This window comes from Manacus candei, unplaced genomic scaffold (assembly GCF_025592945.1).
Source record: "Manacus candei isolate 608988 ecotype Guabito, Panama unplaced genomic scaffold, ASM2559294v1 h1tg000035l, whole genome shotgun sequence".
Taxonomy (NCBI): Eukaryota; Metazoa; Chordata; class Aves; order Passeriformes; family Pipridae; genus Manacus; species Manacus candei.
The window spans coordinates 6444456-6457014 of record NW_026138083.1 but is presented as its reverse complement, the minus strand read 5'-3'; the positions used below and the strand labels follow the sequence as shown (position 1 = coordinate 6457014).

The 12559-nt window shown below is 37.6% G+C and overlaps 1 protein-coding gene across 1 annotated transcript in view; it reads left to right on the top strand.

Moving 5' to 3' along the window:
- The window catches only part of ESF1 (ESF1 nucleolar pre-rRNA processing protein homolog), a 30590-nt gene that overhangs the window by 2428 nt on the left and 15603 nt on the right, over window positions 1-12559 (top strand). Inside the window, exons 3-8 of the mRNA XM_051792673.1 lie at window positions 675-1006; window positions 1679-1792; window positions 2563-2663; window positions 3518-3670; window positions 5055-5169; window positions 6112-6250. Of these exons, the coding sequence (XP_051648633.1) occupies window positions 675-1006; window positions 1679-1792; window positions 2563-2663; window positions 3518-3670; window positions 5055-5169; window positions 6112-6250 (954 nt within the window). The remainder of the gene's footprint in view (window positions 1-674; window positions 1007-1678; window positions 1793-2562; window positions 2664-3517; window positions 3671-5054; window positions 5170-6111; window positions 6251-12559) is intronic.

The window sequence follows — 12559 nt, the reverse complement described above, 5'->3', positions numbered from 1 at the left end:
AAAAGGTGCCTGAGTCAGGTTCAGTGTTGCTGAAGGATTGGAGTTGATCAGCTCTGTATAGAATCAGTGCTGATTTTTCAGTAAGATTGTGAACATCCCTGTCCTTTGAATTGCTGGAGTTGAAATTTTTGGTCAGTTAGAAAAGTAAAATGTCCAGTAGCTTATAAACTACTGTATTTATCAAACCAAACAGCAAATACATGGTCTGATACCGTGAAGGCTTCAGCACATCACAATCTGTTGACTGAAAGTGTAAAGATGACAGGATTGAGCCACTAATATTAGAGGGGATGAGAAAGGTGTCCTGAAGAAAAACTTTCTTTAGGTTGCTTATGCATGTCTATAGCCTATGTTATTGAAATCTGATTTTTGCATGTTAATTCTATACATATAAATAAAAGAGCAGGATATTTCATTAGAATTGAGATTGATAATGCAATTGTGGGCCTAAAGAGCAATTAAATCAGATTAGACCAAACAAGGCAAACAGAAGAGGCAACACTGATGTTTTATGTTATTTGCACTTCCCTGGTGTAATTTGTTCCTCCATCGTTACACCTTTCAGGGGTCCTGTAAATATCCATTAAGGAAACCTGAAGTTTTCCTTTTCTTAAAGGATCTTACGCAATTCCACCATAACTATAGGTATCTAATGTTTATCTCTCTGTGCACAGACACCTGTGATCAAAGTGTAAAAAGGAAAAGCCAATTAGAGGAAGAAACTTCTGCAAGTGAAGGTGTAGAATCGGGAGAAGAGGAGCCAGAAGATGACGATGGGGAAACAGGTGAGGAAGAGGAGCCAGAAGAAGATGGAGAAACAGGTGAAGAAGACAGTGATTCAGAAGATGATGAAGAAAGTGATAGTGGGCCTGATCTAGCTAGAGGCATAGGGAATATTGAAACCAGCTCAGAGGATGAGGAGGATTTAAATGACCTGTTTCCAAAGGAGCCGGAGATCGAGCATTCCTGGCGCGAGCTGGATAAAGATGCCCCTCGTGGAGATGAGGTAACAATACTTTCCATGTGACAAGTTGCTACGTGACAAGCTCAGAAATGTCATGAGTTCATTACAGACCTTCATCTGTGGAACAGCTTGGGGGAGTATTTTTCATTAAGGTTTTTCATCCTTTTAGTTACAGAATGCAAGGGATGATGAAATCAGGACTGAGATTGTGGTTTTCACTGGGGTCTCCCCTTCCCTCTGAGCAGACTCACCTAGACATAAGCTGTCTGCAAGGGGAAAAAACAAACAGAATCGAGCTTTTCAGAAATTCCAGAATTTAAGTAGTACTATTTTTGTTCACTGGTGGGTTTTTTCACTTTTTGTTGTATATTTAGTTATTTAACTTGCACTTTAAGAAATTAAGACATCATTAGATAGTGAAGAAGGACTTTACAATTAGCACAATTAGTGTCTAAGAAATGACAGTACTCTTGTGCTGTCACAATACCTTGATATTAGTTGCTATTGTGACTAACAATGTAACATGATAACAAAATCCTAATTGTTGATGTTGCCACTGCAACATCTGAGGAAAATGCTTATTTTATTTTTTTTCGGCAAAGTTTATTGCTGACTTTGATTTTTACCACGGAGTTCTGCTAGAGAATTGTGTGTTCCCCATAAAAGTCAGAAAATGAACCTATGAACTTTATGTCCTTTTTTTTTTTTTTCCAGATTACCAGTAGATTGGCAGTTTGTAATATGGATTGGGATAGGCTGAAGGCTAAGGATTTGCTGGCTCTATTTACTTCTTTCACACCCAAAGGAGGAACAGTGTTTTCTGTTAAGGTAAGATCTGATTTCTAAAAGGAGTACTGGCTATTACTGTAAAAAAAATAGGAAAAATACAAAATAAGACAGTTCTGTGGAGAACCTAAAGAGAGAATGAGAAACTGTGTTGCAATTTCAAGTTGTTGTGTTAGAAATAAATGTGCTGCTTTTCAGCAATGGCCATGTATTTGGTAGAGTTAGAGGCCAAAGCCATTGATTTCTCCTGTTTATGAGCTTGGCTCTAAATGCTGTTTTTCTGAGACTAATAGTGAAGTTCTCAACACTTCCTTGGTTTAAGTTTAATTTTCAGTGTTTTTATGATAAATAACCCAACCTTAAACCTGGCTATTTCTAAATGCCTTCCAACCCTCTTACCATTGCACAAAACTTATTTTTTTTCACCACTTCTAAGTTATTAATAAATTGGTGGGTTTCTGGTCAATTAAGTTATATTTTTCCATTGTTAGTGTCTGCCTCCATCTTTCTGAGAAATGTTAGTCAAGATACCCCTTTCTGAAAAGGGTCACAGTGAAATGAACAAAGTCAGGGCTCCTGTTGTTCTTCGTCTGTCTCAAAATATACTCATTCCTAGCAGGCAGTTTGGTTATTCTGCTGTCTTTTCCATACATTAAAATTAGGAGGGTATTAAAGGTTATGGAATTGATCCTTTTACTGATTTTAAATAAAAAACCATGAAGTCTAAAAGCCTGGTGAGACATTTTTTCCTAGTTATTGCCCATTACATCACTATAGTTAAAAATTTTGTTTTGTGTTTCTTGTATGTGAAGATTTATCCTTCAGAGTTTGGAAAAGAGAGATTGAAAGAGGAAGAACAAAAAGGACCTGTGGAACTGTTTGAGCTTCCAGAGAATACCACAGAGGAGGATGGGTATTTATATCTTCAAATGAGAGATACAACATGTTTAATTCTCAGTGAAAATCCCAATTAAGTTTCCAGAAGTTTGTATGTGGAAGTACCCTGTGGACACCTCAATTTTTTAGGTTTTTCAAGTGATGTTTTACAACTGGCCCTGGTTCCTTTCAGTGCATTTCATAAATGCATTATGATGAAACTTGAGAAGATTTGCTTGTTGATGAGTGAGTTCAACATTCATATAATGTAGCTCATTGGAGTAATCAATGAAATGAATGAGAGCTTAACACAGCATTTCTCCTCTACAAATTCATGCAGTAAACTCCCTTTGGTGCTCACTGTCAAAATTCTTATCTGTCCATCAACAGGGACCTAAACTTGGGCCAAGAATTCCCAGATGGAGATTTCTTGAGTGCTTTAAGCAGCAGTCCTGGCTTACTAGGGCTTAACTTAACCCATTGTCAAGGCATGTCTTTTTTTGCCTTTTTGGGGTTTTTTTTTAGCTTTTGTTAAAGGTTTTGCTTTTATATTTTTCCAGAATTTCCAGATGTTTGGCAGCCTGGCTGGGACCATATTTGTATGATACATCCTGCTGGACTGCCCTGCATTTAGAAAATCTGGATTCATCTAAAATAAGGGAAGATCCCTTTGGAGAAAGTTCCTAGTGCATCAGAGGACACTTGATAAAACTGAATAGAAACTGGTGGAACCTCGTGCTGTTTAATATTTAATCTCATCACAAGATTGAGAGAGTGTTTGATTGGTGCATGTTTTTAATAAGTGTTTTAATTTTCGAATTAAAATGTTTTGCAGATGAGAAGTTGTTAAAGCCAGCTCACCTGACCGTGGTGTTTTCTCCACTTTCGCAGGATTTATAGGGAAAAACTGCGGGAATATCAGTTTAAACGACTGAAATACTTCTATGCAGTTGTAGAATGTGATTCTCCTGAAACAGCCAATAAAATTTATGAGGAATGTGATGGACTGGAATTTGAAAGTAGCTGTTCATTCATAGACCTGAGGTAACTCCACTGGGGACGTTTTTACATGTTGGGCCAGGGAGGGAGAATTAAAGGCAGTTTAAAATAATTTGGAGTAAATTATATTGACTTTATTCTGTAACCAAAATGAGATATGAAGATAAATTGGGCATCCAGTGGGTTGCTGAGTTTCCCTTTGGTTGTTTTTAGTTCTTTTTGACCACTGGAATATGGGAAGTTTGAGAGCATCTCTGCACAGAGAGATTATTTTCAGAGAAGACAGATAAAATGTCCTGGTTGCATCTTCAAACTTTTGGTACAACTAAGTAAAGGGATAGGATTTAGAAAAGAAAACAGCAACACAGTGTTGCTTTTTTCTTTTTCTCTTTACTTTCCTCACGGGTCCAGAAGTGGCATTTTGTCAGGATTGCTTCCCATGGGGCAAGAATATTGCTGCTGTTGTCATGAAGCTGCAATAGATATGTTGGCCCCTGTGGATGAGCTGGAAGCTCTAATATTTCAAAAGTCACGTTTGGAGAAGAAAGGATTCTAAATTATTCTTTGCTTCATTGTTAGTATTTCCTTTTGTTGCAAAAAAAGCTTTTCAGTCTGAGCAGAAAAGTTACTAAATCATAAAAGGTTGTGACAGAAGCCATTTGTCTTTTGGGACCCGTGTTGTGGGCACTCTTGGAAGTCAGTGGAAGTTAAATTTTTTGCTTTGAATCATTTTCTAGAGGAGCTTAATTCATTTGCTTTGAACCATTTTGGAGAAGATGATCTTTGCCAAGTGAACATGTAACTTTTCATCATTTTAAACATAGAAATGTAATGTTTTACAACAGACACAGCTGTTTGAAATTCTCCAGTGATTTTCTTAATCTTCTGCTTTGTTAAATTTTAATCTCACATAGTGTAGAAACGTTTTTGTTTTTTTAAACCAAGTTCTTCAATTGTTACCCATGACTTTGGTCTTTTTAACATTTTTTTCCCCCTACTAATTATAATTTTGAAGATGTACCAGGCTTTCCTAAAATGTTTTGATTTTTTTTATCTGTTTCCAAATTGCATTTTTCTAACTTTTTAACTTTTAACATTAAGCTTCCTGCAAAGATGACTCTTAAAACAAAGAAAACCACCAAAAAAACCCCTGCCTCTGGCCCTGTTTAGACCAGACTGAAAATTGATTTACTTCCCAAAAAGGGTGTATTACACACAGAAAACCTGTGGAATAGCTGTGCAGAAGCTGGGCAGTTCATCTTACACCTCTGGAACATTCATCCATTTTGTTCCCATTTCAGGCTTACCTGCTTTTTATTTTAGCACATTCTTTCATGCTGATGTACCATACTCGTGAAAATCTTAGGCTGTTTATACTATGATATTTCCCAGTGTATTTGAAGAATAACATGTTTTATTTGCCCTTAAGATTTATTCCAGATAATGTTACATTTGATGATAAGCCGAAAGATGAAGCCTCAGAAGTGAACGTAGCTGCTTATAAGCCAAAGTACTTCACATCTGCTGCTATGGGGACATCAAAGGTACCTATACAGTGGTTTTGTAATGTTTTTCTAATGTGTTTAGTTTTGCTGTCAGCTTGGAAATTATGTTTGTAGTGGGGAAAAGATTACTGATTATCTCCACTGTTTCAAAATAAAGTCATCAAACACATTGAAAGATTTGAACGTGTTACAGACCCGGAAGTTGCAGCCCTGTTTTGGATTAGTTTAAAAGAGATTGGGATTCTCTGCTACAAATTAAATACCGTGTTTTAACCCAGTAAAAGTCGTACATGAAATGGCTTTGTATTTTTTTCACAGTTAAATCTTCTAATTTGCCTAAAATGGGTGTTTGTGTGTAAGTCAATAAGGGCCTGTCTGGTAGTAGTCCCAGGCCTAAGCAGTTGCTTCCCCTCCTTGTAGCGATTCACCCCTGCTCTGTCTCACTGCCAGCCAACACTTCCATCTGGCTGTGAAGGGAACCAGGCTGGGGAAGTGATTAGTTGAGAAATAAGTACTTTCTGCTGGATCATTTTTCACTCTCATCTGTTCCATGCTCTGGTTGAGGGTGCAGTTTTACAAATGCTTTCATTGTCCCCACTGCGATCCCTACGTGATTCCAGGAGTGAGTTGCTGCTGGAAGAGGAAAAGAGAGGAGTTGGTGGCTACTTCAACACCAGTATCTGCTGCCACAAAGGAAATGTGGCTTGCAGAGGTTTTGTGTTGTGTGGCCTGCTGTTACAGAACTCTTAAGTGCATGAGGAGATTTTTTATGTAGCTCAAACTCCTTGAAACTCACTGTAAAATAAATTCCAAAAAGTTATAAATAAATTTATTTTAGCAAATGGTTATTATAGCTAATTATTGTAGAGAGCTTACTAACAGGGTTATATTGCTGGTATCAAATTATTTTCCCTAAAATCCAGTGTTACAATGTTTAGCTTTAGTGTTCCAGCTTCCACAACTGGCATTCTTGTTTTTAAGGTAGATATCACATGGGACGAGACAGATCATGAACGAGTCACATCACTCAGCAGAACTTTTAACAAAGAGGAGCTTCTTGACATGGATTTTCAAGCCTATTTGGCTTCATCAAGTGAAGAAGAGGAAGAAGAGCAGCAAGGTACTTTGGTAATAGATGTTGTCCACAGAGTCATTATCTCCAGTGTTTTGAACAGGAGTTATTTAAATATTTCAATTCCGTATCTACAGAAAATGCTTTGAATGTCATCTTTTACAAGGACAATTTTATGCTTGTTTTGTAAAAGCTGTGGTCAGGTTCTGCTATGAGAATAACCTGCCTTTCCTCTAGAGCTAAACAGCTCTGAAACTGGTGTGTGCTTATGTTTTGTGTGTGTGACCTATAGGTGGAGGGAAACGAGGGGGAGCACGTTGACATTTTTTCTTCTCTCTTTTCAATTAGTAAATAATTAGCTTGATGACAGAACACTGACAAATGCCAAACTTTTTTTGGAAGATTCATATGTTAGGCCCCTTACCATGGAAGATGTAGAGTTTTTTAAATTTCCTGGACCTTGACATTCTTTTTTTCTTTATTTCTTTCTGTTCGTTTGAGTTAAATACACTTTTCCAGTGTTCTTTATACATGACGGGAAAACACATATGTGAGTTTTTAAAATGGTATTTCTAAAGCCACCACTGATACTCATTATGCAAACCCAGTTCTGATTCTCCAAGTAAACAGTATCACTGGTGTGACCCCAAAATTGTGTCATTATTTTTGGAGACAAAGTATGTTAGCTGAATTTGGACTTTCAGCTTACTTAGAAGATTGTTAATAAGAGTTTGACTTAAGTGTTGTCACCCTGGCTTTGAAACAGCTCTCTGGTTTTTATTTGTCTACTGCAGAATCTCTTTATTTGGTGTATTAATGTTTGATTGAGCCCAGTATAACAATTATAGTTTGAGGGATTTCAAGTAGCAAGATCACATGATCTAAATCATGGCCTGTTTTCTTTATTGTTGATATGGTAAATCTGTTAGAGTTGTTTTTCATCATACATTTGAATTATTTATGTAGAGAATGTGGTAGCCATTCTGTTTATTTGGTGCTGAATGAATGAAGATCTGTTGCCTTTCTGTGAAGTCTGAGTAACACTGATCAAAAATGACCAAACAGTAGGTGATTTGGAGTGATCCTAATGACTGTGCCCCTGAGTAGCTCCTTTCTGAATAGGAGCTTGAAACTCTAAGCATAAAATAATTTTCTTGCTTTTTTTATTTCTCCTCCTACCCCCTTTCTCTTTTTTTCAGGGTACCTTGACATCTCTTTGTCAAGTTTGGCAATACCTACTTTAATCTCTTCATTTCTGAGATAAAATTACAGAACCATAGAACTTGTGAGTGCGTCCTTTTCAGAGGACGAGTTCTGGTTTGAAATGTCAAGTGGTTAATGACTAAATGAATCTTTCAAATGCTTTTTGATTCACTTCTTAAGAATACAAAGAGTATTTCATCCAACTTTGTAAGGTACATAAATCTTCTGTGTTTGGTGCACCAATGTGTAAATCCCTGATTTAACTTGCTTGTTTTCATTCTAAAATTCGTCATGCATTTGTTAATATATATAGCCTAAATTACAAGGCAAATAAAACTTCATTAAGCCTTAATCAGGTCTTTCAAGCAGAGTTAAAATTGATTTATGCTGCATTAAAGCAGGTTGTTGCAATCAGAGATGAGCTTGGAGCATGGAAAAGAACATTACAGATTTTTCTGGTTATGGAGTTGGGAAATCTTCTGGCAGCAAACTCAGCTTGGCAATATCTTGGCAGGGTTAATGTCCATTTGTTTCTCATCTTCTCATGCATAAAAATTCATTTACAAACTGTACCTTTGTGAACTTTGGGGATCATACAAGATGATCATGATGTTAAAGAATAGCATCTGTGATAGGACAGTGATGAAAGCAAATATCCATGTAAGCAATACTTCAGAACCTTTAAAGAGTAAAATTCCACTGCTGGGAAGGAAAAAAAAAAATTGACCTTAGAGTAATCTTATCACACTAATAAATTTTAAACCTGGAAATGTCTGGATTCTAATGAGGTTTTGAAAAGTAAGTTATTAATAGAGGAATTATGTTGTCATGTCTTTAATGTGTTCCTGAGGTTTTATCCATGCAGTTATGTGATACAAAACAGGATCCCATCTGTCAGGATTCCATCCAGCAGAATTCTGTGGCACTATGCACAAATGGGAAAAATCAATGTCAGCTGCGTGAATGGACATGTAGGAGTGTGATAAGGAAGGAAAAAATGTCCTGGACTTTTATTCATACTCTTTAAACTTATCAAAAGGCTTTATTTATAAACGGGATTTTGTTGGCCTGTTCTAATCTGGCGGGTTTTTTATGGAATTGTTCAGCTTTTAATATGTGCATCGTGGCTGTTAGTGTTACTGTTACACAACAGTTTTGTAATGTCAAGTATTTCAGTGACCTGGAATGTTGTGGTTCATAGCACAAAGTGTCTCCTTTACGTTGCTCCTGAATTTTCTGTCACTCAGGTGCCTTTGTTCCAGTCAGGAATTGTTTGTGGCATTCCCCAAATCCAGCCCATAATTGCTATTTTGACCACGAGCACCAGTGCCTTAGTGTATGGCATTTAAAGTATGCTTCAAATTAAGCATTCATGTCTCAGCTTTTAATCTGTTCTTTTTTGTTTAAATCCTTGCAAGAGCAACATCTTTTCTGCTGTTCTGCTTTGCACAGCACACAGATACTGGAACAGACTATATGACAAAATACCTTTATAGGTGTATTTTTAATTAGCTGATCTTGATGGTATGATCATCCAATCACAGAATATCCTGAGTTGGAAAGGACGTAACATTAGTGCTTAATGTTAAATAAAATCAGACTATTGATTAAATCTTGTTACAATTCTGAAATTTATTTGGTCCAATAACTCTGACAACACAGAGAAATTTAAATGCATATACAGCATTTTATCAGATGACAGTACAGCCTTCCTTTCTCTCTTAATAATGAGCACTCTTCACATGTGTTTATATTTGCTAGAACTATTACAGAAGGCTAAGACATGGAAGGTGACAGAAGTAGAACATGCAATTATTTAATATTGTCTCTGGAAAGAAGAAGCAAGAGGATTCAGCAGTTTATGAGCTGGAATTCCATGGGAATTTCAGAATAGAAATACCACAACATGATTATTTTCTTTCTATGAATTACCAGACACTGATGCAGGTATTGAATACTTTTCCAAAACATATTCGCAGGAGCTGTTGTGTTGGGTTTGGTTTTTAATTAAAGGTGTGACAACAGTCACCTGGTTTGCAAAGGGAGTTTTAAAAACTGCATCCAGTGCACACCACTCAAGTGGTTACACTACCAACCTGAAGGAAAATGCAAAAAAACCCTAAAAAAAGCCATAATTTTACGCTTGCCATTCATTTACTGTTACCTGTCTGTTTGCATTCTCTTTTTCCGGTATCTTTTCTCCCTGAAAAATATCTTAGGAAAAGACATTGACTCTGATGTGCTTTAAATAAGCTTCTTTTGATTACCTTGAATTGTAAATTTTTCTTTTTCTTATTATCATTGGGATGAACTACTGGGATTTGCACAACTTCTTGTTGAGGGAGTGCTGAGAATGTGGGAAAGTGGGGTTAAATCCCAGGTTTTTTGTCATTATTTTCTGGTGTAAGACTAAGGTCAGCACATTTAATTTTTCGAATCATGCTGTAATACAGTGCAATAACCTCTACCTTGAGTTTGCTTCTTGACTGCTGGAGTAGAGAGCTTTATATTTGTAATTCTGTGGGTCTACATGCATTGTAGGAGAGTTGTGTTGTTTGTTTTTTTCTTTCTATCTGTCTGAATTTGGGTAACTACCCTGGATAGAATTGAGCCATTTAGTGCATTTTTATGGTGTGGCCCATCAGAATCCAAATCAGTAGCTGAATTTTCTGCTGTGCCATGAAGTCATGAGGGGGAGTTTTATATTTCCATCTTTAAAAGAAACTCAGCTTTGCAGGAGACCTCTTGTCAAATGTTATGTTTGCCATAAGTTTTCTAATCTTCTTTGTTTCTAAGGCTGAGTTTAAAAAATAAAAGGAATCAATCTACTCAGCTATTGTAAGATAATCTTCTTAAACTTAGAATACAATCTTTTCACAATCCTGTGATTACAAAAATGTGCTCTCAGCTGCCAATCACCAATTTAATATGTTGAACCTCTGCATTTGGTTATAGTTTTTATTAATTAACTCTTAAAAACAAACTCTTAAAAACAACAATACACATTGTTGTATTGGAGTGTTTCTGACCAGCCTCACGATTTTAACTTTGTCCTTCTTAAATCTTTTAGCACTTCTGTTAGTACTTTCCTTTGAAAACAATAAGAATATATTTGTATTTTATACTCTTAAATTTAATCAGCTTTTGCTTTTTTTCTCCTTCCCAGTTTGACTGTGTTTCTCTTGCAGTGCAGCTGTTAATGCACCAGAACTTTTTGTTTTGTTGGTGTGTTTTGTTCAAAAAGCCTTTGAACAAGCTGTTGGCAGAAAGCATTGCTGCCTCAATATCCAGCAGAAAGTGGTTCCTGATGTTGTGCAACACAGTGTGATGCTTGAAAGCTACTGACAAGGTTATTTGAACTCTGAACAAACTTTGAGGACATACTCAACTCACTTTCCTTTCCTGCAGCTGTTGTCAAATGTGCTTTGTTTGCCTACAGAATGAAAAGCTCTTACGGTTCCTTTGAAGGCCGTGTTGAGCATTTGTTTTAAAAGTTAGTTTTGACAAAAGAACTGCAAGTTTTATCTAAATGAGAAAGAATGACAATGTGCATTGCCATTTAAATATTTAAATATCTCCTGGCATAACCAGTGGTAAATAGGAAGACGGGTTCTAGGGAGCCTTTCTTAGCTTAAGGATTTCTTCAGTGCCCATCCAGCTTCTCGCTTCACAGGACACCAGGAGGAAGAAACAACAAAATGGCTTATTTTTCTTCTCATCTTCAAAACAGAGTTGGCTTTTGCGTTCTGTGTGAGCAGATGCTTCCCTCTTAGATCTCAGCTTCTGATGAGGACAGTGCAGCTGAGTGTCCCCATGTGGTGTGCGGGAGATGAGCCAGCAGGGACGGAGCCTGGCCTGGCTGGACAGAGAGCTTTGGCTGCAACTTGGGAAAGAAAGGGGGGTTTATGAACTTTGGAAGGCAGCTCAGGGGGATTACACAAGGTTGTGTGAGGTTATTCAGGGAGAAAATTAGAAGGGCAAAGCCCAGCTAGAACTTAACCTGTGAAAGACAATAAAAATTGTTTCTATAAATACATTAGCAGCAAGAGGAGAGCTGAGGAGAAACTCCATCCTTTGTTGGATGCAGGGGGAAACATAGTGACAAAGGATGAGGAAAAGGCTTAATTAAATACTTAAATGCCTTCTTTGCCTCAGTAAGACTAGTTGTTCTCTGGGAGCTGGAAGACAGGGAGCAGAATGAATCCAAGGGGAAATGGTCAGTGATCTGCTACACCACTTAGACACATGCAAGTCTATGGGGCCAGGTGGGATCCACTCACCTGAGGGTGCTGAGGGACCTGGCAGATGTGCTTGCTTAGCCACTTCCCGTTGTTTTTCAGCAATCCTGGATAACTGGGGAGTTGACTGGAAGTTAGCATGTGTAATTCCCATCTACGGTAATGGCTGGAAGGAAGATCCAGGGAACTACAGGCCTGTCATCCTGACCTTGCTGCTGGGGAAGGTCATGGAGCAGATCAGCTTGAGTGCCATCACATGGCTTGTACAGGACAACCAGAGAATCAGGCCCAGTCAGCATAGGCTTGGGAAAGGAAAGTCCTGCTTGACTAATCTTTTATGACATGGTGGATGAGGGAAAGGTGGTGGATATTGGAACAAGGTGCCCAGGGAAGTCGCTGAGTCCCCATCCCTGGAGGTATTTAAAATCCATGTAGATGTGGCACCTGGGGACAAGGTTTAGTGGTGGGCAGTGCTGGGTTAGCGGTTGGACTCGATGATCCTAAAGGTCTTTTCCAACCTAAATGATTCTGTGATTCTATGTAAATATTTCTGCTTCCAGCCAACAACCAGCTTTGTGCAGTGATGGGATGTGGAAAAGAACAGTGTCACACATCACTTTTAGCCAAAAACCAGACTTGCAACTCTGATATGTCTTTCTAGACACCACTTGTGCTGTCCCTGCAGTTTAGTACTGTAGGAAGCACAGCTTAATGCTGAACCAGAAGAAAAGGAGCCTATCTCAAACCTAGTTTTCTACAGTTCAAGGATCTGCAGCATCTTTAAAGCCTATTCTCTCTCAAATATTTGTTAAAAGCTTATTGTAAGTCACATTTTCTTCGTGTTTAACTTGGAAAAAAAAGAAAGGAAAAAAAACCCTTCTTTCCATCTTGTGTCATTTGTTAATTCAGCAAGTCA